Source organism: Phoxinus phoxinus (genome assembly GCF_949152265.1).
Source record: "Phoxinus phoxinus genome assembly, chromosome: 16".
NCBI lineage: Eukaryota > Metazoa > Chordata > Actinopteri > Cypriniformes > Leuciscidae > Phoxinus > Phoxinus phoxinus.
In genome coordinates this window covers 1505567-1527277 of record NC_136891.1, presented here as the reverse complement: position 1 = coordinate 1527277, position 21711 = coordinate 1505567, and the positions used below count along the sequence as shown (strand labels likewise).

Sequence of the window (21711 nt, the reverse complement as noted above, 5' to 3'; positions counted from 1 at the left end):
GTTTAATTCAAGTCAAGCACCAGAATCAGATTGAACAACCCTGGCAAAGCAAAGATGGACCTTTGGTTTAGTAGTGTGGGCCAATAAATAAAACCAAGAACAGCCATGAAAGATCCGACTCATTGAAAATCACAACCAAAGAGACACTGATGGGTTTAATGCAATTTATTAAATCTAATTTCACATGACCAGGTTAACTTCTCCACTAGACACCACAGTTTGCCCACTAGAGATGGTCTTGATGGGAGTGTCCCTTCCTGTAAAAGAAGTGGTAGAAGCATGAGGAGCATTTAAAATACCAAATTCTCACAGTTCCTGAAGTCAGTTTACAGCAAGCACTCACTTTTCCTAGAGCAGCTTTGCTCACAGGAGCCAGAAGAGGGATGGCACACTGCTGTACTACAGTGGATGAAGATCTAACAGAGGGGGAAAGGGTTTAGCCATATAATTCACTATAAAAAGCACTAATATTAAGGGTTGAGGTAAGGCTGCGGAGCATACGGTTTCCTGCAGAGGAGCCAGTGATGCTGGATCCACAAATGTGAACATCTTCACAACAAAGCGCTTGTAGTGGGTCGGGAACTGAAGACCAGATGATCCAGCCACTGGAACCAATGTGGTCAGGTAACGATCATCCTGGTAAGGGCATCTGAAAGGCAAAGAGGGAATCAGAAACGCCTTACAGCACACTAGATGGATAAAGACTGGCCACACTCACCCATCAATCAAAAGGTCCCATTGGGGTAGATTGAGTGGACTGGGGGTTGATGTCGCCCAGCAATGTCCCAGCATCAGGACAATGTTGGGGTCGGTCCTTTCCAAAATGTGCACCTCAACATACACAGGCTCCCGCAGGACTTTTGTAACCGGATAATCAGCATCACTGTAGTAGGACGTGTACGCCTCGTCCCCTGAGGAAGAATACAGTGTTTAACCAGAAACCTGGAGTTTTAGAGAGGCTTTAGGCACTCTTGGGTCAAACATTTACCTTCTGCACAGCCTTTGGTGACACATTGACCATTCGCCAGTCTAAGCTCCACCCTGAGGGGTCCAGGAGCAGCTACTGGTGGAGGTGGAGGAACGGTGTTGACCTCCACAACCAGAGCTTCCACAGAAGTACCAGAGTACCTACACTGGAAGAGAAGGCTGGAAAACAAACAGTGAGCTTGTAGCATTTGTCAATGATTAGCATTTGATAAAGCATACATCACTTACTCAAAATGGCTGTCCCTTGTGATGGAACCAAGTGGTCCGATACCCACTTCATACGAGGAGGTCATTCTGTTTTCATACACAACATATCCACTGTCCTCCTGCAAATATTAACACTGTTGGCATCCAGTCCATTCTAGGCCATGCAGAACAAAACCACAAGCAGCTACTCACCATCATGCTGGAGCCACACGCAGTGACAGGGAACTGGTATATAGCAAAGAAAGGTGTGGATCCCACAGGACTGCAAGCTGGATCATTTCCACCCAGGAGACGGACCGAATCCAGGCTCAGTCGAGGCAGCGTAACATCTCTAGCCACCACTACCACAAACTGACCATCTCTTATACACTGGACAGTCACTGGAACAAGGGACAAGAGCAGGTTATTGCTGAGGATCAGTTTAATATGAACACCTTTACATTGACTCACTCTTACCTGCCTTCCCATAGAAACACTGCTGTCCATTAAAGCAGCAGTTAATAGCTGCACACTCAGCCTCACTGATACCAGGTGGTCCACATTGGATCTGCTCATAATCAGCTAAGGCACATTTGTCAAGCAGCTCTGCCTGTGCCACTGGCTGCTTAGGCTGAACCTTCTGAGGAAACTGTTGACTAGCTTGCCATTGAACTGACTGAGGAAACTGTTGACCTGACTGAGGAAACGGTTGACTAGCTTGCTGTTGAACTGACTGAGGAAACTGTTGACTAGCTTGCCATTGAACTGACTGAGGAAACTGTTGACCTGACTGAGGAAACGGTTGACTAGCTTGCTGTTGAACTGACTGAGGAAACTGTTGACTAGCTTGCTGTTGACCTGACTGAGGAAACTGTTGACTAGCTTGCCATTGACCTGACTGAGGAAACTGATGACTAACTTGCTGTTGACCTGACTGAGGAAACTGTGGACTAGCTTGCCATTGAACTGACTGAGGAAACTGTTGACTAGCTTGCTGTTGACCTGACTGAGGAAACTGTCGACTAGCTTGCTGTTGACCTGACTGAGGAAACTGTTGACCTGACTGAAGAAACTGTTGTCTAGCTTGCCATTGACCTGACTGAGGAGTCTGTTGACTAGCTTGCCATTGACCTGACTGAGGAAACGGTTTAACTGACTGAGGAAACTGTTGACTAGCTTGCTGTTGAACTGGCTGTTGAAACCGCTGGTCAGTTTGCTGGAACATCAGAGCTTGAGGATTTTGGGGCAGATTACTCCACTTTGGAACTGCATGACTGAAAGCACAGAACCAAACACAAAGTGCCAGAGACTGAACAGCACACCAACTTCCTGCCATTGTTCAACAGCTAGTCACACTATTGAGATGCTGCCCTTTGGTCTTTTTGTACTCTACAGACTTTGGCTAATTAACGATAATCCCTCCCTCTTCATTAACAGTCATGATTCTCCAGACTTGCACGAGTGGGAGTTTATGGAACTGAGGCTGCATCCGAAATCACATATTCTATATAATATCATATGCACACCATATCTCGCTGGTAGTAGAAGGTCATCCAGGTGCTTTTTTGCCTACTCTTTTGTCAGTACTGTGATTTTGGACATGTGGCTTTTGTCACATACTGTTTTTCGTCTACTATATACTGTAGTAAAGTATGCGATTTTGGACGCAACTTGAGTGTTTCCATTTGTTTTTAAGATTCAATTTTCCTTATTTTTCCACACTTTTTGGACATACATAGAATGCACATATTGAGCTGAATTCAGAATAGTTTATTAGTACTATTTCTGCCATTCAGAATTAAGCCTTTGTTTTATGCTTCATTACGTGAATATAATAGTGAATATTGTGTCCAATTCTGGCCTGTGTATTCAGACTGACTCGAGAGTTTGACATGCAGGATTATGTTGGAAGACTTTATCAGCAATAGCTGTGGTATTAAAATTATCTTGAATTTCTACTATTATGCTCTTACACTGGTTCATGTTTTTGAAAGCTGCACTAATTTGATCAAAAATACAGTACAAATTGTGAATTATTCCAAATTAGTATAGCTATTGTCTATGTGAATATATTGTAAAGTGTATTTTTTTCCTGCGATCAAAACTGAATTTTCAGCATCATTACTCCAGTCTTCAGTGTCACATGATCCTTCAGAAATAAGTATAATATGATTTGCTGCTCAAGAAACATTTTATTAACAAATCTTTGACACTATCTGCCAGCATTGAGTTTGTGACTGATTTGCATTCACTTCTCTGACTAGGTTCATTGTGGTCTGGAGAGGCATACGAACATCTATCATTAGAGCGAAACTCTCAGTGACCAACAGCCAGCTCAAGCTTTCCACTCCAGCTCCTCATGGGCCAATTGAGCTCTTGAGAGTTACAAAACATCTGGAAATGGATTATATCAATGAAATAAAGGGTGTTTAAAGCCCTTCCCACAACAAGTAGGGCTGCACAATGGTTAAACTAATAATAATGATTATTCTCATTTGAGATTTTTTTAAAAATCAGAATTATATCACTTACATGTGACCACAAATCAAGAGAACATCAACTCATATGCAGGGTTTATTTTGCCAGAAATTCTGCAAGTAATCATTGTGAGATGTAAAAATCCGACTCGTTGAAAACCAAGACCAAAGAGACACTGTTGGGTTTCATGCAATTTATTAAATCTAATTTCACATGACCAGGTTAACTTCTCCACTAGACACCACAGTTTGCCCACTAGAGATGGTCTTGATGGGAGTGTCCCTTCCTGTAAAAGAAGTGGTTGAAGCATGAGCATTTAAACACCAAATTCTCACGGTTCCTGAAGTCGGTTTACAGCAAGCACTCACTTTTCCTAGAGCAGCTTTGCTCACAGGAGCCAGAAGAGGGATGGCACACTTCTGTACTACAGTGGATGAAGATCTAACAGAGGGGGAAAGGGTTTAGCCATATAATTCACTATAAAAAGCACTAATATTAGGGGTTGAGGTAAGGCTGCGGAGCATACGGTTTCCTGCAGAGGAGCCAGTGATGCTGGATCCACAAATGTGAACATCTTCACAATAAAGCGCTTGTAGTGGGTTGGGAACTGAAGACCAGACGATCCAGCCACTGGAACCAATGTGGTCAGGTAACGATCATCCTGGTAAGGGCATCTGAAAGGCAAAGAGGGAATCAGAAACGCCTTGCAGCACACTAGATGGATAAAGACTGGCCACACTCACCCATCAACCAAAAGGTCCCATTGGGGTAGACTGAGTGGACTGGGGGTTGATGTCGCCCAGCAATGTCCCAGCATCAGGACAATGTTGGGGTCGGTCCTTTCCAAAATGTGCACCTCAACAGACACAGGCTCCCGCAGGACTTTAGTAACCGGATAATCAGCATCACTGTAGTAGGACGTGTACGCCTCGTCCCCTGAGGAAGAATACAGTGTTTAACCAGAAACCTGGAGTTTTAGAGAGGCTTTAGGCACTCTTGGGTCAAACATTTACCTTCTGCACAGCCTTTGGTGACACATTGACCATTTGCCAGTCTAAGCTCCACCCTGAGGGGTCCAGGAGCAGCTACTGGTGGAGGTGGAGGAACGGTGTTGACCTCCACAACCAGAGCTTCCACAGAAGTACCAGAGTACCTACACTGGAAGAGAAGTCTGGAAAAAGAAAAAACAGTGAGGTTGTAGCATTTGTCAATGATTAGCATTTGATAAAGCATACATCACTTACTCAAAATGGCTGTCCCTTGTGATGGAACCAAGTGGTCCGATACCCACTTCATACGAGGAGGTCATTCTGTTTTCATACACAACATATCCACTGTCCTCCTGCAAATAGTAACTGTTGTCATCCAGTCCATTCTAGGCCATGCAGAACAAAACACAAGCAGCTACTCACCATCATGCTGGTGCCACACGCAGTGACAGGGAACTGGTATATAGCAAAGAAAGGTGTGGATCCCACAGGACTGCAAGCTGGATCATTTCCACCCAGTAGACGGACTGAATCCAGGCTCAGTCGTGGCAGCGTAACATCTCTAGCCACCACTACCACAAACTGACCATCTCTTATACACTGGACAGTCACTGGAACAAGGGACAAGAGCAGGTTATTGCTGAGAATCAGTTTAATATGAACACCTTTACATTGACTCACTCTTACCTGCCTTCCCATAGTAACACTGCTGTCCATTAAAGCAGCAGTTAATAGCTGCACACTCAGCCTCACTGATACCAGGTGGTCCACATTGGATCTGCTCATAATCAGCTACGGCACATTTGTCAAACAGCTCTGCCTGTGCCACTGGCTGCTTAGGCTGAACCTGCTGAGGAAACTGTTGACTAGCTTGCTGTTGAACTGACTGAGGAAACTGTTGACTAGCTTGCTGTTGAACTGACTGAGGAAACTGTTGACTAGCTTGTTGACCTGACTGAGGAAACTGTTGACTAGCTTGTTGACCTGACTGAGGAAACTGTTGACTAGCTTGCCATTGACCTGACTGAGGAAACTGTTGACTAGCTTGCCATTGACCTGACTGAGGAAACTGTTGACTAGCTTGTTGACCTGACTGAGGAAACTGTTGACTAGCTTGCCATTGACCTGACTGAGGAAACTGTTGACTAGCTTGTTGACCTGACTGAGGAAACTGTTGACTAGCTTGTTGAACTGACTGAGGAAACTGTTGACTAGCTTGCTGTTGAACTGACTGAGGAAACTGTTGACTAGCTTGTTGACCTGACTGAGGAAACTGTTGACTAGCTTGTTGACCTGACTGAGGAAACTGTTGACTAGCTTGTTGACCTGACTGAGGAAACTGTTGACTAGCTTGCCATTGACCTGACTGAGGAAACTGTTGACTAGCTTGTTGACCTGACTGAGGAAACTGTTGACTAGCTTGCTGTTGAAACCGCTGGTCAGTTTGCTGGAACATCAGAGCTTGAGGATTTTGGGGCAGATTACTCCACTTTGGAACTGCATGACTGAAAGCACAGAACCAAACACAAAGTGCCAGAGACTGAACAGCACACCAACTTCCTGCCATTGTTCAACAGCTAGTCACACTATTGAGATGCTGCCCTTTGGTCTTTTTGTACTCTACAGATTTTGGCTAATTAACGACAATCCCTCCCTCTTCATTAACAGTCATGATTCTCCAGACTTGCACGAGTGGGAGTTTATGGAACTGAGGCTGCATCCGAAATCACATATTCTAAATAATATCAAATGCACACCATATCTCGCTGGTAGTAGAAGGTCATCCAGGTACTTTTTTGCCTACTCTTTTGTCAGTACTGTGATTTTGGACTAGTGGCTTTTGTCACATACTGTTTTTCATCTACTATATAGTAAAGTATGCAATTTCAGACGCAGCTTGAGTGTTTCCATTTGTTTTTCCACACTTTTTGAACATATATAGAAGGCACATATTGAGCTGAATTCAGAATAGTTTATTAGTACTATTTCTGCCATTCAGAATTAAGCCTTTGTTTTATACTTCATTACGTGAATATAATAATGGATATTTTGGCTATTCTGAATTGCTTTGTCCAATTCTGGCCTGTGTATTCAGACTGACTCGAGAGTTTGACATGCAGGATTATGTTGGAAGACTTTATCAGGAATAGCTGCTGTATTCTTAAAATTATCTTGAATTTCTACTATTATGCTTTTATACGTTCATGTTTTTGAGAACTGTATTAATTTGATAAAAAATACAGTAAAAATTGTGAAATATTATTCCAAATTAGTATAGCTATTGTCTGTGAATATATTGTAAAGTGTAGTTTATTCCTGCGATTAAAGCTGAATTTTCAGCATCATTACTCCAGTCTTCAGTGTCACATGATCCTTCAGAAATCAGGATAATATGATGATTTGCTGTTTAAGAAACATTTGATTATGAAATCTTTGACACTGTCTACCAGCATTGAGTTGTGACTGAGATTGGGATTCACTTCTCTGACTACGTTGATTGTGGTCTGGAGAGGCATACGAACATCTATCATTAGAGCGAAACTCTCAGTGACCAACAGCCAGCTCAAGCTTTCCACTCCAGCTCCTCATGGGCCAATTGAGCTCTTCAGAGTCACAAGACATCTGGAAATGGATTATGTCAATGCAATAAAGGGATTTAAAAGCCCTTCACACAACAAGTAGGGCTGCACAATGGTTAAACTGATAATCATGATTAGTCTCATTTGAGAAATTTCTTTTTCAGAATTATTGCACTTTCATGTGAGCACAAATCAAGAGAACATCAACTCATATGCAGGGTTTATTTGACAGAAATACTGCAAGTAATAATTGTGAGATCTAAAGATCCGACTCGTTGAAAACCAAGACCAAAGAGACACTGATGGGTTTCATGCAATTTATTAAATCTCAATTTCACATGACCAGGTTAACTTCTCCACTAGACACCACAGTTTGCCCACTAGAGATGGTCTTGATGGGAGTGTCCCTTCCTGTAAAAGAAGTGGTAGAAGCATGAGGAGCATTTAAATACCAAATTCTCACGGTTCCTGAAGTCGGTTTACAGCAAGCACTCACTTTTCCTAGAGCAGCTTTGCTCACAGGAGCCAGAAGAGGGATGGCACACTTCTGTACTACAGTGGATGAAGATCTAACAGAGGGGGAAAGGGTTTAGCCATATAATTCACTATAAAAAGCACTAATATTAAGGGTTGAGGTAAGGCTGCGGAGCATACGGTTTCCTGCAGAGGAGCCAGTGATGCTGGATCCACAAATGTGAACATCTTCACAATAAAGCGCTTGTAGTGGGTTGGGAACTGAAGACCAGACGATCCAGCCACTGGAACCAATGTGGTCAGGTAACGATCATCCTGGTAAGGGCATCTGAAAGGCAAAGAGGGAATCAGAAACACCTTACAGCACACTAGATGGATAAAGACTGGCCACACTCACCCATCAACCAAAAGGTCCCATTGGGGTAGACTGAGTGGACTGGGGGTTGATGTCGCCCAGCAATGTCCCAGCATCAGGACAATGTTGGGGTCGGTCCTTTCCAAAATGTGCACCTCAACAGACACAGGCTCCCGCAGGACTTTAGTAACCGGATAATCAGCATCACTGTAGTAGGACGTGTACGCCTCGTCCCCTGAGGAAGAATACAGTGTTTAACCAGAAACCTGGAGTTTTAGAGAGGCTTCAGGCACTCTTGGGTCAAACATTTACCTTCAGCACAGCCTTTGGTGACACATTGACCATTTGCCAGTCTAAGCTCCACCCTGAGGGGTCCAGGAGCAGCTACTGGTGGAGGTGGAGGAACGGTGTTGACCTCCACAACCAGAGCTTCCACAGAAGTACCAGAGTACCTACACTGGAAGAGAAGTCTGGAAAACAAACAATGAGCTTGTAGCATTTGTCAATGATTAGCATTTGATAAAGCATACATCACTTACTCAAAATGGCTGTCCCTTGTTATGGAACCAAGTGGTCCGATACCCACTTCATACGAGGAGGTCATTCTGTTTTCATACACAACATATCCACTGTCCTCCTGCAAATATTAACACTGTTGTCATCCAGTCCATTCTAGGCCATGCAGAACAAAACCACAAGCAGCTACTCACCATCATGCTGGAGCCACACGCAGTGACAGGGAACTGGTATATAGCAAAGAAAGGTGTGGATCCCACAGGACTGCAAGCTGGATCATTTCCACCCAGGAGACGGACCGAATCCAGGCTCAAACGAGGCAGCGTAACATCTCTAGCCACCACTACCACAAACTGACCATCTCTTATACACTGGACAGTCACTGGAACAAGGGACAAGAGCAGGTTATTGCTGAGGATCAGTTTAATATGAACACCTTTACATTGACTCACTCTTACCTGCCTTCCCATAGTAACACTGCTGTCCATTAAAGCAGCAGTTAATAGCTGCACACTCAGCCTCACTGATACCAGGTGGTCCACATTGGATCTGCTCATAATCAGCTAAGACACATTTGTCAAGCAGCTCTGCCTGTGCCACTGGCTGCTTAGGCTGAACCTGCTGAGGAAACTGTTGACTAGCTTGCTGTTGAACTGACTGAGGAAACTGTTGACTAGCTTGCTGTTGAACTGACTGAGGAAACTGTTGACTAGCTTGCTGTTGAACTGACTGAGGAAACTGTTGACTAGCTTGCCATTGAACTGACTGAGGAAACTGTTGACTAGCTTGCTGTTGACCTGACTGAGGAAACTGTTGACTAGCTTGCTGTTGACCTGACTGAGGAAACTGTTGACTAGCTTGCCATTGAACTGACTGAGGAAACTGTTGACTAGCTTGCTGTTGACCTGACTGAGGAAACTGTTGACTAGCTTGCCATTGACCTGACTGAGGAAACTGTTGACCTGACTGAGGAAACTGTTGACTAGCTTGCTGTTGAACTGGCTTAGAAATCTGTTGACCTGACTGAGGAAACTGTTGACTAGCTTGCCATTGACCTGACTGAGGAAACTGTTGACCTGACTGAGGAAACTGTTGACTAGCTTGCTGTTGAACTGGCTTAGAAATCTGTTGACCTGACTGAGGAGTCTGTTGACTAGCTTGCCATTGACCTGACTGAAGAAACTGTTGACCTGACTGAGGAGTCTGTTGACTAGCTTGCCATTGACCTGACTGAGGAAACTGTTGACTAGCTTGCTGTTGACCTGGCTGTTGAAACCGCTGGTCAGTTTGCTGGAACATCAGAGCTTGAGGATTTTGGGGCAGATTACTCCACTTTGGAACTGCATGACTGAAAGCACAGAACCAAACACAAAGTGCCAGAGACTGAACAGCACACCAACTTCCTGCCATTGTTCAACAGCTAGTCACACTATTGAGATGCTGCCCTTTGGTCTTTTTGTACTCTACAGACTTTGGCTAATTAACGATAATCCCTCCCTCTTCATTAACAGTCATGATTCTCCAGACTTGCACGAGTGGGAGTTTATGGAACTGAGGCTGCATCCGAAATCACATATTCTATATAATATCATATGCACACCATATCTCGCTGGTAGTAGAAGGTCATCCAGGTGCTTTTTTGCCTACTCTTTTGTCAGTACTGTGATTTTGGACATGTGGCTTTTGTCACATACTGTTTTTCGTCTACTATATACTGTAGTTAAGTATGCGATTTTGGACGCAACTTGAGTGTGTTCATTTGTTTTTAAGATTAAATTTTCCTTGTTTTTCCACACTTTTTGAACATACATAGAATGCACATATTGAGCTGAAATCAGAATAGTTTATTAGTACTATTTCTGCCATTCAGAATTAAGCCTTTGTTTTATGTTTCATTAAGTGAATATAATAGTGAATATTTTGTCCAATTCTGGACTGTGTTTTCAGACATGCAGGATTATGTTGGAAGACTTTGTCAGCAATAGCTGTTGTATTCTTAAAATTATCTTGAATTTCTACTATTATGCTCTTACACTTGTTCATGTTTTTGAAATCTGCATTAATTTGATCAAAAATACAGTAAAAATTGTGAAATAATATTCCAAATTAGTATAGCTATTGTCTATGTGAATATATTGTAAAGTGTAATTTATTCCTGCGATCAAAACTCAATTTTCAGCATCATTACTCCAGTCTTCAGTGTCACATGATCCTTCAGCAATCATTCTAATATGATGATTTGCTGCTCAAGAAACATTTTATTAACAAATCTTTGACACTGTCTGCCAGCATTGAGTTTGTGATTGAGATTCACTTCTCTGACTATGTTCATTGTGGTCTGGAGAAGCATACGAACATCTATCATTAGACTCTCGGTGACCAACAGCCAGCTCAAGCTCTCCACTCCAACACCTCATGGGCCATTTGAGCTCTTCAGAGTCCCAAGACATCTGGAAATGGATTATGTCAATGCAATTAAAGGGTTTTTTAAAGCCCTTCACACAACAAGTAGGGCTGCACAATGGTTAAACTGATAATCATGATTATTCTCATTTGAGATTTTTTTTAATCAGAATTATATCACTTACATGTGACCACAAATTAAGGGAACATTAACTCATATGCAGGGTTTATTTTGCCAGAAATGCTGCAAGTAATCATTGTGAGATGTAACGATCCGACTCGTTGAAAACCAAGACCAAAGAGACAGTGTTGGGTTTCATGCAATTTATTAAATCTAATTTCACATGACCAGGTTAACTTCTCCACTAGACACCACAGTTTGCCCACTAGAGATGGTCTTGATGGGAGTGTCCCTTCCTGTAAAAGAAGTGGTAGAAGCATGAGAAGCATTTAAATACCAAATTCTCACGGTTCCTGAAGTCGGTTTACAGCAAGCACTCACTTTTCCTAGAGCAGCTTTGCTCACAGGAGCCAGAAGAGGGATGGCACACTTCTGTACTACAGTGGATGAAGATCTAACAGAGGGGGAAAGGGTTTAGCCATATAATTCACTATAAAAAGCACTAATATTAAGGGTTGAGGTAAGGCTGCGGAGCATACGGTTTCCTGCAGAGGAGCCAGTGATGCTGGATCCACAAATGTGAACATCTTCACAATAAAGCGCTTGTAGTGGGTTGGGAACTGAAGACCAGACGATCCAGCCACTGGAACCAATGTGGTCAGGTAACGATCATCCTGGTAAGGGCATCTGAAAGTTAAAGAGGGAATCAGAAACGCCTTACAGCACACTAGATGGATAAAGACTGGCCACACTCACCCATCAACCAAAAGGTCCCATTGGGGTAGACTGAATGGACTGGGGGTTGATGTCGCCCAGCAATGTCCCAGCATCAGGACAATGTTGGGGTCGGTCCTTTCCAAAATGTGCACCTCAACATACACAGGCTCCCGCAGGACTTTTGTAACCGGATAATCAGCATCACTGTAGTAGGACGTGTACGCCTCGTCCCCTGAGGAAGAATAGTGTTTAACCAGAAACCTGGAGTTTTAGAGAGGCTTTAGGCACTCTTGGGTCAAACATTTACCTTCTGCACAGCCTTTGGTGACACATTGACCATTTGCCAGTCTAAGCTCCACCCTGAGGGGTCCAGGAGCAGCTACTGGTGGAGGTGGAGGAACGGTGTTGACCTCCACAACCAGAGCTTCCACAGAAGTACCAGAGTACCTACACTGGAAGAGAAGTCTGGAAAACAAACAGTGAGCTTGTAGCATTTGTCAATGATTAGCATTTGATAAAGCATACATCACTTACTCAAAATGGCTGTCCCTTGTGATGGAACCAAGTGGTCCGATACCCACTTCATACGAGGAGGTCATTCTGTTTTCATACACCACATATCCACTGTCCTCCTGCAAATAGTAACTGTTGTCATCCAGTCCATTCTAGGCCATGCAGAACAAAACCACAAGCAGCTACTCACCATCATGCTGGTGCCACACGCAGTGACAGGGAACTGGTATATAGCAAAGAAAGGTGTGGATCCCACAGGACTGCAAGCTGGATCATTTCCACCCAGTAGACGGACTGAATCCAGGCTCAAACGAGGCAGCGTAACATCTCTAGCCACCACTACCACAAACTGACCATCTCTTATACACTGGACAGTCACTGGAACAAGGGACAAGAGCAGGTTATTGCTGAGGATCAGTTTAATATGAACACCTTTACATTGACTCACTCTTACCTGCCTTCCCATAGAAACACTGCTGTCCATTAAAGCAGCAGTTAATAGCTGCACACTCAGCCTCACTGATACCAGGTGGTCCACATTGGATCTGCTCATAATCAGCTAAGGCACATTTGTCAAACAGCTCTGCCTGTGCCACTGGCTGCTTGGGCTGAACCTGCTGAGGAAACTGTTGACTAGCTTGCTGTTGAACTGACTGAGGAAACTGTTGACTAGCTTGCCATTGAACTGACTGAGGAAACTGTTGACCTGACTGAGGAAACTGTTGACTAGCTTGTTGAACTGACTGAGGAAACTGTTGACTAGCTTGCTGTTGACCTGACTGAGGAAACTGTTGACTAGCTTGCCATTGACCTGACTGAGGAAACTGTTGACTAGCTTGCTGTTGACCTGACTGAGGAAACTGTTGACTAGCTTGCCATTGAACTGACTGAGGAAACTGTTGACCTGACTGAGGAAACTGTTGGCTAGCTTGCTGTTGACCTGACTGAGGAAACTGTTGACCTGACTGAGGAGTCTGTTGACTAGCTTGCCATTGACCTGACTGAGGAAACTGTTGACCTGACTGAGGAGTCTGTTGACTAGCTTGCTGTTGAACTGGCTGTTGAAACCGCTGGTCAGTTTGCTGGAACATCAGAGCTTGAGGATTTTGGGGCAGATTACTCCACTTTGGAACAGCATGACTGAAAGCACAGAACCAAACACAAAGTGCCAGAGACTGAACAGCACACCAACTTCCTGCCATTGTTCAACAGCTAGTCACACTATTGAGATGCTGCCCCTTTGGTCTTTTTGTACTCTACAGACTTTGGCTAATTAACGATAATCCCTCCCTCTTCATTAACAGTCATGATTCTCCAGACTTGCACGAGTGGGAGTTTATGGAACTGAGGCTGCATCCGAAATCACATATTCTATATAATATCATATGCACACCATATCTCGCTGGTAGTAGAAGGTCATCCAGGTGCTTTTTTGCCTACTCTTTTGTCAGTACTGTGATTTTGGACATGTGGCTTTTGTCACATACTGTTTTTCGTCTACTATATACTGTAGTAAAGTGTGCGATTTTGGACGCAAATTGAGTGTTTTCATGATTCAATTTTCCTTGTTTTTCCACACTTTTTGAACATACATAGAATGCACATATTGAGCTGAATTCAGAATAGTTTATTAGTACTATTTCTGCCATTCAGAATTAAGCCTTTGTTTTATGATTCATTACGTGAATATAATAGTGAATATTTTGTCCAATTCTGGCCTGTGTATTCAGACATGCAGGATTATGTTGGAAGACTTTGTCAGCAATAGCTGTTGTATTCTTAAAATTATCTTGAATTTCTACTATTATGCTCTTACACTTGTTCATGTTTTTAAAATCTGCATTAATTTGATCAAAAATACAGTAAAAATTGTGAAATATTATTCCAAATTAGTATAGCTATTGTCTATGTGAATATATTGTAAAGTGGAATTTATTCCTGCGATCAAAACTCAATTTTCAGCATCATTACTCCAGTTTTCAGTGTCACATGATCCTTCAGCAATCATTCTAATATGATGATTTGCTGCTCAAGAAACATTTTAACAAATCTTTGACACTGTCTGCCAGCATTGAGTTTGTGATTGAGATTGGGATTGGGATTCACTTCTCTGACTATGTTCATTGTGGTCTGGAGAAGCATACGAACATCTATCATTAGACTCGCGGTGACCAACAGCCAGCTCAAACTCTCCACTCCAACACCTCATGGGCCAATTGAGCTCTTCAGAGTCCCAAGACATCTGGAAATGGATTATGTCAATGCAATTAAAGGGTTTTTTTAAGCCCTTCACACAACAAGTAGGGCTGCACAATGGTTAAACTGATAATCATGATTATTCTCATTTGAGATTTTTTTTTATCAGAATTATATCACTTACATGTGACCACAAATTAAGGGAACATCAACTCATATGCAGGGTTTATTTTGCCAGAAATGCTGCAAGTAATCATTGTGAGATGTAACGATCCGACTCGTTGAAAACCAAGACCAAAGAGACAGTGTTGGGTTTCATGCAATTTATTAAATCTAATTTCACATGACCAGGTTAACTTCTCCACTAGACACCACAGTTTGCCCACTAGAGATGGTCTTGATGGGAGTGTCCCTTCCTGTAAAAGAAGTGGTAGAAGCATGAGGAGCATTTAAACACCAAATTCTCACGGTTCCTGAAGTCGGTTTACAGCAAGCACTCACTTTTCCTAGAGCAGCTTTGCTCACAGGAGCCAGAAGAGGGATGGCACACTTCTGTACTACAGTGGATGAAGATCTAACAGAGGGGGAAAGGGTTTAGCCATATAATTCACTATAAAAAGCACTAATATTAAGGGTTGAGGTAAGGCTGCGGAGCATACGGTTTCCTGCAGAGGAGCCAGTGATGCTGGATCCACAAATGTGAACATCTTCACAATAAAGCGCTTGTAGTGGGTTGGGAACTGAAGACCAGACGATCCAGCCACTGGAACCAATGTGGTCAGGTAACGATCATCCTGGTAAGGGCATCTGAAAGGCAAAGAGGGAATCAGAAACGCCTTACAGCACACTAGATGGATAAAGACTGGCCACACTCACCCATCAACCAAAAGGTCCCATTGGGGTAGACTGAGTGGACTGGGGGTTGATGTCGCCCAGCAATGTCCCAGCATCAGGACAATGTTGGGGTCGGTCCTTTCCAAAATGTGCACCTCAACATACACAGGCTCCCGCAGGACTTTAGTAACCGGATAATCAGCATCACTGTAGTAGGACGTGTACGCCTCGTCCCCTGAGGAAGAATAGTGTTTAACCAGAAACTTGGAGTTTTAGAGAGGCTTTAGGCACTCTTGGGTCAAACATTTACCTTCTGCACAGCCTTTGGTGACACATTGACCATTCGCCAGTCTAAGCTCCACCCTGAGGGGTCCAGGAGCAGCTACTGGTGGAGGTGGAGGAACGGTGTTGACCTCCACAACCAGAGCTTCCACAGAAGTACCAGAGTACCTACACTGGAAGAGAAGTCTGGAAAACAAACAATGAGCTTGTAGCATTTGTCAATGATTAGCATTTGATAAAGCATACATCACTTACTCAAAATGGCTGTCCCTTGTGATGGAACCAAGTGGTCCGATACCCACTTCATACGAGGAGGTCATTCTGTTTTCATACACAACATATCCACTGTCCTCCTGCAAATAGTAACTGTTGTCATCCAGTCCATTCTAGGCCATGCAGAACAAAACCACAAGCAGCTACTCACCATCATGCTGGAGCCACACGCAGTGACAGGGAACTGGTATATAGCAAAGAAAGGTGTGGATCCCACAGGACTGCAAGCTGGATCATTTCCACCCAGGAGACGGACCGAATCCAGGCTCAAACGAGGCAGCGTAACATCTCTAGCCACCACTACCACAAACTGACCATCTCTTATACACTGGACAGTCACTGGAACAAGGGACAAGAGCAGGTTATTGCTGAGGATCAGTTTAATATGAACACCTTTACATTGACTCACTCTTACCTGCCTTCCCATAGAAACACTGCTGTCCATTAAAGCAGCAGTTAATAGCTGCACACTCAGCCTCACTGATACCAGGTGGTCCACATTGGATCTGCTCATAATCAGCTAAGGCACATTTGTCAAGCAGCTCTGCCTGTGCCACTGGCTGCTTAGGCTGAACCTGCTGAGGAAACTGTTGACTAGCTTGCTGTTGAACTGACTGAGGAAACTGTTGACTAGCTTGCTGTTGAACTGACTGAGGAAACTGTTGACTAGCTTGCTGTTGACCTGACTGAGGAAACTGTTGACTAGCTTGCTGTTGACCTGACTGAGGAAACTGTTGACTAGCTTGCTGTTGACCTGACTGAGGAAACTGTTGACTAGCTTGCCATTGACCTGACTGAGGAAACTGTTGACTAGCTTGCTGTTGAACTGACTGAGGAAACTGTTGACTAGCTTGCTGTTGAACTGACTGAGGAAACTGTTGACTAGCTTGCTGTTGACCTGACTGAGGAAACTGTTGACTAGCTTGCCATTGACCTGACTGAGGAAACTGTTGACCTGACTGAGGAAACTGTTGACTAGCTTGCTGTTGAACTGGCTTAGAAATCTGTTGACCTGACTGAGGAAACTGTTGACTAGCTTGCCATTGACCTGACTGAGGAAACTGTTGACTAGCTTGCTGTTGACCTGACTGAGGAAACTGTTGACTAGCTTGCCATTGACCTGACTGAGGAAACTGTTGACTAGCTTGCTGTTGAACTGGCTTAGAAATCTGTTGACCTGACTGAGGAGTCTGTTGACTAGCTTGCCATTGACCTGACTGAGGAAACTGTTGACTAGCTTGCTGTTGACCTGGCTGTTGAAACCGCTGGTCAGTTAGCTGGAACATCAGAGCTTGAGGATTTTGGGGCAGATTACTCCACTTCGGAACTGCATGACCGAACGCACAGAACCAAACACAAAGTGCCAGAGACTGAACAGCACACCAACTTCCTGCCATTGTTCAACAGCTAGTCACACTATTGAGATGCTGCCCTTTGGTCTTTTTGTACTCTACAGACTTTGGCTAATTAACGATAATCCCTCCCTCTTCATTAACAGTCATGATTCTCCAGACTTGCACGAGTGGGAGTTTATGGAACTGAGGCTGCATCCGAAATCACATATTCTATATAATATCATATGCACACCATATCTCGCTGGTAGTAGAAGGTCATCCAGGTGCTTTTTTGCCTACTCTTTTGTCAGTACTGTGATTTTGGACATGTGGCTTTTGTCACATACTGTTTTTCGTCTACTATATACTGTAGTTAAGTATGCGATTTTGGACGCAACTTGAATGTGTTCATTTGTTTTTAAGATTAAATTTTCCTTGTTTTTCCACACTTTTTGAACATACATAGAATGCACATATTGAGCTGAAATCAGAATAGTTTATTAGTACTATTTCTGCCATTCAGAATTAAGCCTTTGTTTTATGCTTCATTACGTGAATATAATAGTGAATATTTTGTCCAATTCTGGCCTGTGTTTTCAGACATGCAGGATTATGTTGGAAGACTTTGTCAGCAATAGCTGTTGTATTCTTAAAATTATCTTGAATTTCTACTATTATGCTCTTACACTTGTTCATGTTTTTGAAATCTGCATTAATTTGATCAAAAATACAGTAAAAATTGTGAAATAATATTCCAAATTAGTATAGCTATTGTCTATGTGAATATATTGTAAAGTGTAATTTATTCCTGCGATCAAAACTCAATTTTCAGCATTATTACTCCAGTCTTCAGTGTCACATGATCCTTCAGCAATCATTCTAATATGATGATTTGCTGCTCAAGAAACATTTTATTAACAAATCTTTGACACTGTCTGCCAGCATTGAGTTTGTGATTGAGATTCACTTCTCTGACTATGTTCATTGTGGTCTGGAGACGCATACGAACATCTATCATTAGACTCTCGGTGACCAACAGCCAGCTCAAGCTCTCCACTCCAACACCTCATGGGCCAATTGAGCTCTTCAGAGTCACAAGACATCTGGAAATGGATTATGTCAATGCAATTAAAGGTTTTTTTAAAGCCCTTCACACAACAAGTAGGGCTGCACAATGGTTAAACTGATAATCATGATTATTCTCATTTGAGATTTTTTTTTTATCAGAATTATATCACTTACATGTGACCACAAATTAAGGGAACATCAACTCATATGCAGGGTTTATTTTGCCAGAAATGCTTCAAGTAATCATTGTGAGATGTAACGATCCGACTCGTTGAAAACCAAGACCAAAGAGACAGTGTTGGGTTTCATGCAATTTATTAAATCTAATTTCACATGACCAGGTTAACTTCTCCACTAGACACCACAGTTTGCCCACTAGAGATGGTCTTGATGGGAGTGTCCCTTCCTGTAAAAGAAGTGGTAGAAGCATGAGGAGCATTTAAATACCAAATTCTCACGGTTCCTGAAGTCGGTTTACAGCAAGCACTCACTTTTCCTAGAGCAGCTTTGCTCACAGGAGCCAGAAGAGGGATGGCACACTTCTGTACTACAGTGGATGAAGATCTAACAGAGGGGGAAAGGGTTTAGCCATATAATTCACTATAAAAAGCACTAATATTAAGGGTTGAGGTAAGGCTGCGGAGCATACGGTTTCCTGCAGAGGAGCCAGTGATGCTGGATCCACAAATGTGAACATCTTCACAATAAAGCGCTTGTAGTGGGTTGGGAACTGAAGACCAGACGATCCAGCCACTGGAACCAATGTGGTCAGGTAACGATCATCCTGGTAAGGGCATCTGAAAGGCAAAGAGGGAATCAGAAACGCCTTACAGCACACTAGATGGATAAAGACTGGCCACACTCACCCATCAACCAAAAGGTCCCATTGGGGTAGACTGAGTGGACTGGGGGTTGATGTCGCCCAGCAATGTCCCAGCATCAGGACAATGTTGGGGTCGGTCCTTTCCAAAATGTGCACCTCAACATACACAGGCTCCCGCAGGACTTTAGTAACCGGATAATCAGCATCACTGTAGTAGGACGTGTACGCCTCGTCCCCTGAGGAAGAATACAGTGTTTAACCAGAAACCTGGAGTTTTAGAGAGGCTTTAGGCACTCTTGGGTCAAACATTTACCTTCTGCACAGCCTTTGGTGACACATTGACCATTCGCCAGTCTAAGCTCCACCCTGAGGGGTCCAGGAGCAGCTACTGGTGGAGGTGGAGGAACGGTGTTGACCTCCACAACCAGAGCTTCCACAGAAGTACCAGAGTACCTACACTGGAAGAGAAGTCTGGAAAACAAACAGTGAGCTTGTAGCATTTGTCAATGATTAGCATTTGATAAAGCATACATCACTTACTCAAAATGGCTGTCCCTTGTGATGGAACCAAGTGGTCCGATACCCACTTCATACGAGGAGGTCATTCTGTTTTCATACACCACATATCCACTGTCCTCCTGCAAATATTAACACTGTTGGCATCCAGTCCATTCAGAACAAAACCACAAGCATCTACTCACCATCATGCTGGAGCCACACGCAGTGACAGGGAACTGGTATATAGCAAAGAAAGGTGTGGATCCCACAGGACTGCAAGCTGGATCATTTCCACCCAGGAGACGGACCGAATCCAGGCTCAAACGAGGCAGCGTAACATCTCTAGCCACCACTACCACAAACTGACCATCTCTTATACACTGGACAGTCACTGGAACAAGGGACAAGAGCAGGTTATTGCTGAGGATCAGTTTAATATGAACACCTTTACATTGACTCACTCTTACCTGCCTTCCCATAGTAACACTGCTGTCCATTAAAGCAGCAGTTAATAGCTGCACACTCAGCCTCACTGATACCAGGTGGTCCACATTGGATCTGCTCATAATCAGCTAAGGCACATTTGTCAAGCAGCTCTGCCTGTGCCACTGGCTGCTTAGGCTGAACCTGCTGAGGAAACTGTTGACTAGCTTGCTGTTGAACTGACTGAGGAAACTGTTGACTAGCTTGCTGTTGAACTGACTGAGGAAACTGTTGACTAGCTTGCCGTTGAACTGACTGAGGAAACTGTTGACCTGACTGAGGAAACTGTTGACTAGCTTGCTGTTGAACTGACTGAGGAAACTGTTGACTAGCTTGCTGTTGACCTGACTGAGGAAACTGTTGACTAGCTTGCCATTGACCTGACTGAGGAAACTGTTGACTAGCTTGTTGACCTGACTGAGGAAACTGTTGACTAGCTTGCCATTGAACTGACTGAGGAAACTGTTGACCTGACTGAGGAAACTGTTGGCTAGCTTGCTGTTGACCTGACTGAGGAAACTGTTGACCTGACTGAGGAGTCTGTTGACTAGCTTGCCATTGACCTGACTGAGGAAACTGTTGACCTGACTGAGGAGTCTGTTGACTAGCTTGCCATTGACCTGACTGAGGAAACTGTTGACTAGCTTGCCATTGACCTGACTGAGGAAACTGTTGACTAGCTTGCTGTTGAACTGGCTGTTGAAACCGCTGGTCAGTTAGCTGGAACATCAGAGCTTGAGGATTTTGGGGCAGATTACTCCACTTCGGAACTGCATGACCGAACGCACAGAACCAAACACAAAGTGCCAGAGACTGAACAGCACACCAACTTCCTGCCATTGTTCAACAGCTAGTCACACTATTGAGATGCTGCCCTTTGGTCTTTTTGTACTCTACAGACTTTGGCTAATTAACGATAATCCCTCCCTCTTCATTAACAGTCATGATTCTCCAGACTTGCACGAGTGGGAGTTTATGGAACTGAGGCTGCATCCGAAATCACATATTCTATATAATATCATATGCACACCATATCTCGCTGGTAGTAGAAGGTCATCCAGGTGCTTTTTTGCCTACTCTTTTGTCAGTACTGTGATTTTGGACATGTGGCTTTTGTCACATACTGTTTTTCGTCTACTATATACTGTAGTTAAGTATGCGATTTTGGACGCAACTTGAATGTGTTCATTTGTTTTTAAGATTAAATTTTCCTTGTTTTTCCACACTTTTTGAACATACATAGAATGCACATATTGAGCTGAAATCAGAATAGTTTATTAGTACTATTTCTGCCATTCAGAATTAAGCCTTTGTTTTATGCTTCATTACGTGAATATAATAGTGAATATTTTGTCCAATTCTGGCCTGTGTTTTCAGACATGCAGGATTATGTTGGAAGACTTTGTCAGCAATAGCTGTTGTATTCTTAAAATTATCTTGAATTTCTACTATTATGCTCTTACACTTGTTCATGTTTTTGAAATCTGCATTAATTTGATCAAAAATACAGTAAAAATTGTGAAATAATATTCCAAATTAGTATAGCTATTGTCTATGTGAATATATTGTAAAGTGTAATTTATTCCTGCGATCAAAACTCAA

At 43.2% G+C, this 21711-nt stretch overlaps 6 protein-coding genes across 14 annotated transcripts in view; 1 reads left to right on the top strand and 5 right to left on the bottom strand.

Annotated features, from left to right (window-relative positions):
• The window catches only part of apobb.2 (apolipoprotein Bb, tandem duplicate 2), a 52546-nt gene that overhangs the window by 14939 nt on the left and 15896 nt on the right, over window positions 1–21711 (top strand). The gene's annotated exons all lie outside the window — the stretch shown is intronic.
• LOC306983641 (uncharacterized protein) lies at window positions 181–20970 on the bottom strand (the record flags this gene model as incomplete). The annotated part of the gene is made up of 16 exons (XM_079584197.1): window positions 20094–20970; window positions 19830–20017; window positions 19669–19766; window positions 19442–19599; window positions 19172–19364; window positions 18955–19102; window positions 18797–18869; window positions 18644–18711; window positions 1651–1810; window positions 1387–1574; window positions 1216–1313; window positions 989–1146; window positions 719–911; window positions 502–649; window positions 344–416; window positions 181–257 (listed from the first exon to the last, which is right to left on the bottom strand). The coding sequence occupies exons 1-16, from the start codon at window positions 20947–20949 to the stop codon at window positions 181–183; spliced, it is 2877 nt and encodes a 958-aa protein (XP_079440323.1). The 5' UTR covers window positions 20950–20970.
• On the bottom strand, window positions 3664–6358 carry LOC307012542 (zona pellucida sperm-binding protein 4-like). The gene is made up of 8 exons (XM_079639346.1): window positions 5328–6358; window positions 5064–5251; window positions 4896–4993; window positions 4665–4822; window positions 4395–4587; window positions 4178–4325; window positions 4020–4092; window positions 3664–3937 (listed from the first exon to the last, which is right to left on the bottom strand). Exons 1-8 carry the CDS (start codon window positions 6205–6207, stop codon window positions 3861–3863), a joined length of 1815 nt encoding a protein of 604 aa, XP_079495472.1. The 5' UTR covers window positions 6208–6358; the 3' UTR covers window positions 3664–3860.
• Window positions 7248–10018, bottom strand: LOC307012541 (zona pellucida sperm-binding protein 4-like). 3 transcript variants are annotated; one of them, XM_079639345.1, is made up of 9 exons: window positions 9755–10018; window positions 9023–9676; window positions 8759–8946; window positions 8588–8685; window positions 8361–8518; window positions 8091–8283; window positions 7874–8021; window positions 7716–7788; window positions 7248–7630 (listed from the first exon to the last, which is right to left on the bottom strand). In XM_079639345.1, exons 1-9 carry the CDS (start codon window positions 9972–9974, stop codon window positions 7554–7556), a joined length of 1809 nt encoding a protein of 602 aa, XP_079495471.1. In that variant the 5' UTR covers window positions 9975–10018; the 3' UTR covers window positions 7248–7553. The 3 variants fall into 3 exon arrangements, with proteins under 3 accessions (XP_079495471.1, XP_079495469.1, XP_079495470.1); XM_079639344.1 differs by having other exon boundaries at window positions 7414–7630; window positions 9023–9754; window positions 9791–10003; XM_079639343.1 differs by having other exon boundaries at window positions 7380–7630; window positions 9023–10017.
• LOC307012543 (zona pellucida sperm-binding protein 4-like) lies at window positions 11113–13626 on the bottom strand. Of its 4 annotated transcripts, none has more exons than XM_079639348.1 (9): window positions 13337–13541; window positions 12773–13279; window positions 12509–12696; window positions 12340–12437; window positions 12113–12270; window positions 11845–12037; window positions 11628–11775; window positions 11470–11542; window positions 11277–11384 (listed from the first exon to the last, which is right to left on the bottom strand). In XM_079639348.1, exons 1-9 carry the CDS (start codon window positions 13518–13520, stop codon window positions 11308–11310), a joined length of 1626 nt encoding a protein of 541 aa, XP_079495474.1. In that variant the 5' UTR covers window positions 13521–13541; the 3' UTR covers window positions 11277–11307. The 4 variants fall into 4 exon arrangements, 3 of the variants coding, with proteins under 3 accessions (XP_079495473.1, XP_079495474.1, XP_079495475.1); XM_079639349.1 differs by having other exon boundaries at window positions 13358–13541; XM_079639347.1 differs by having other exon boundaries at window positions 11113–11384; window positions 12773–13564.
• LOC307012539 (zona pellucida sperm-binding protein 4-like) lies at window positions 14602–17412 on the bottom strand. Of its 4 annotated transcripts, XM_079639341.1 has the most exons (10): window positions 17117–17321; window positions 16937–17059; window positions 16319–16858; window positions 16055–16242; window positions 15886–15983; window positions 15659–15816; window positions 15391–15583; window positions 15174–15321; window positions 15016–15088; window positions 14823–14930 (listed from the first exon to the last, which is right to left on the bottom strand). In XM_079639341.1, the coding sequence occupies exons 1-10, from the start codon at window positions 17298–17300 to the stop codon at window positions 14854–14856; spliced, it is 1782 nt and encodes a 593-aa protein (XP_079495467.1). In that variant the 5' UTR covers window positions 17301–17321; the 3' UTR covers window positions 14823–14853. The 4 variants fall into 4 exon arrangements, with proteins under 4 accessions (XP_079495465.1, XP_079495464.1, XP_079495467.1 ...); XM_079639339.1 differs by having other exon boundaries at window positions 14602–14930; window positions 16319–17059; window positions 17117–17412; XM_079639340.1 differs by having other exon boundaries at window positions 16937–17321.

Excerpts from the sequence above, each read along its gene's own strand:
- LOC307012542 (XM_079639346.1), bottom strand. The coding sequence starts at position 6,207 with ATGGCAGGAAGTTGGTGTGCTGTTCAGTCTCTGGCACTTTGTGTTTGG. Across the intron at positions 4,588-4,664 it reads CACCAAAGGCTGTGCAGAAG|GGGACGAGGCGTACACGTCC; the intron begins GTAAATGTTTGA and ends ATTCTTCCTCAG. Across the intron at positions 4,093-4,177 it reads TGGCTCCTCTGCAGGAAACC|ATCTTCATCCACTGTAGTAC; the intron begins GTATGCTCCGCA and ends CCCCTCTGTTAG.
- LOC307012541 (XM_079639343.1), bottom strand. The coding sequence starts at position 9,974 with ATGGCAGGAAGTTGGTGTGCTGTTCAGTCTCTGGCACTTTGTGTTTGG. Across the intron at positions 8,686-8,758 it reads CGTGTGGCTCCAGCATGATG|GAGGACAGTGGATATGTTGT; the intron begins GTGAGTAGCTGC and ends TAATATTTGCAG. Across the intron at positions 7,789-7,873 it reads TGGCTCCTCTGCAGGAAACC|ATCTTCATCCACTGTAGTAC; the intron begins GTATGCTCCGCA and ends CCCCTCTGTTAG.
- LOC307012543 (XM_079639347.1), bottom strand. The coding sequence starts at position 13,520 with ATGGCAGGAAGTTGGTGTGCTGTTCAGTCTCTGGCACTTTGTGTTTGG. Across the intron at positions 12,438-12,508 it reads CGTGTGGCACCAGCATGATG|GAGGACAGTGGATATGTGGT; the intron begins GTGAGTAGCTGC and ends TACTATTTGCAG. Across the intron at positions 11,776-11,844 it reads TGGGACCTTTTGGTTGATGG|ATGCCCTTACCAGGATGATC; the intron begins GTGAGTGTGGCC and ends TTTAACTTTCAG.
- LOC307012539 (XM_079639338.1), bottom strand. The coding sequence starts at position 17,300 with ATGGCAGGAAGTTGGTGTGCTGTTCAGTCTCTGGCACTTTGTGTTTGG. Across the intron at positions 15,584-15,658 it reads CACCAAAGGCTGTGCAGAAG|GGGACGAGGCGTACACGTCC; the intron begins GTAAATGTTTGA and ends ATTCTTCCTCAG. Across the intron at positions 15,322-15,390 it reads TGGGACCTTTTGGTTGATGG|ATGCCCTTACCAGGATGATC; the intron begins GTGAGTGTGGCC and ends TTTGCCTTTCAG.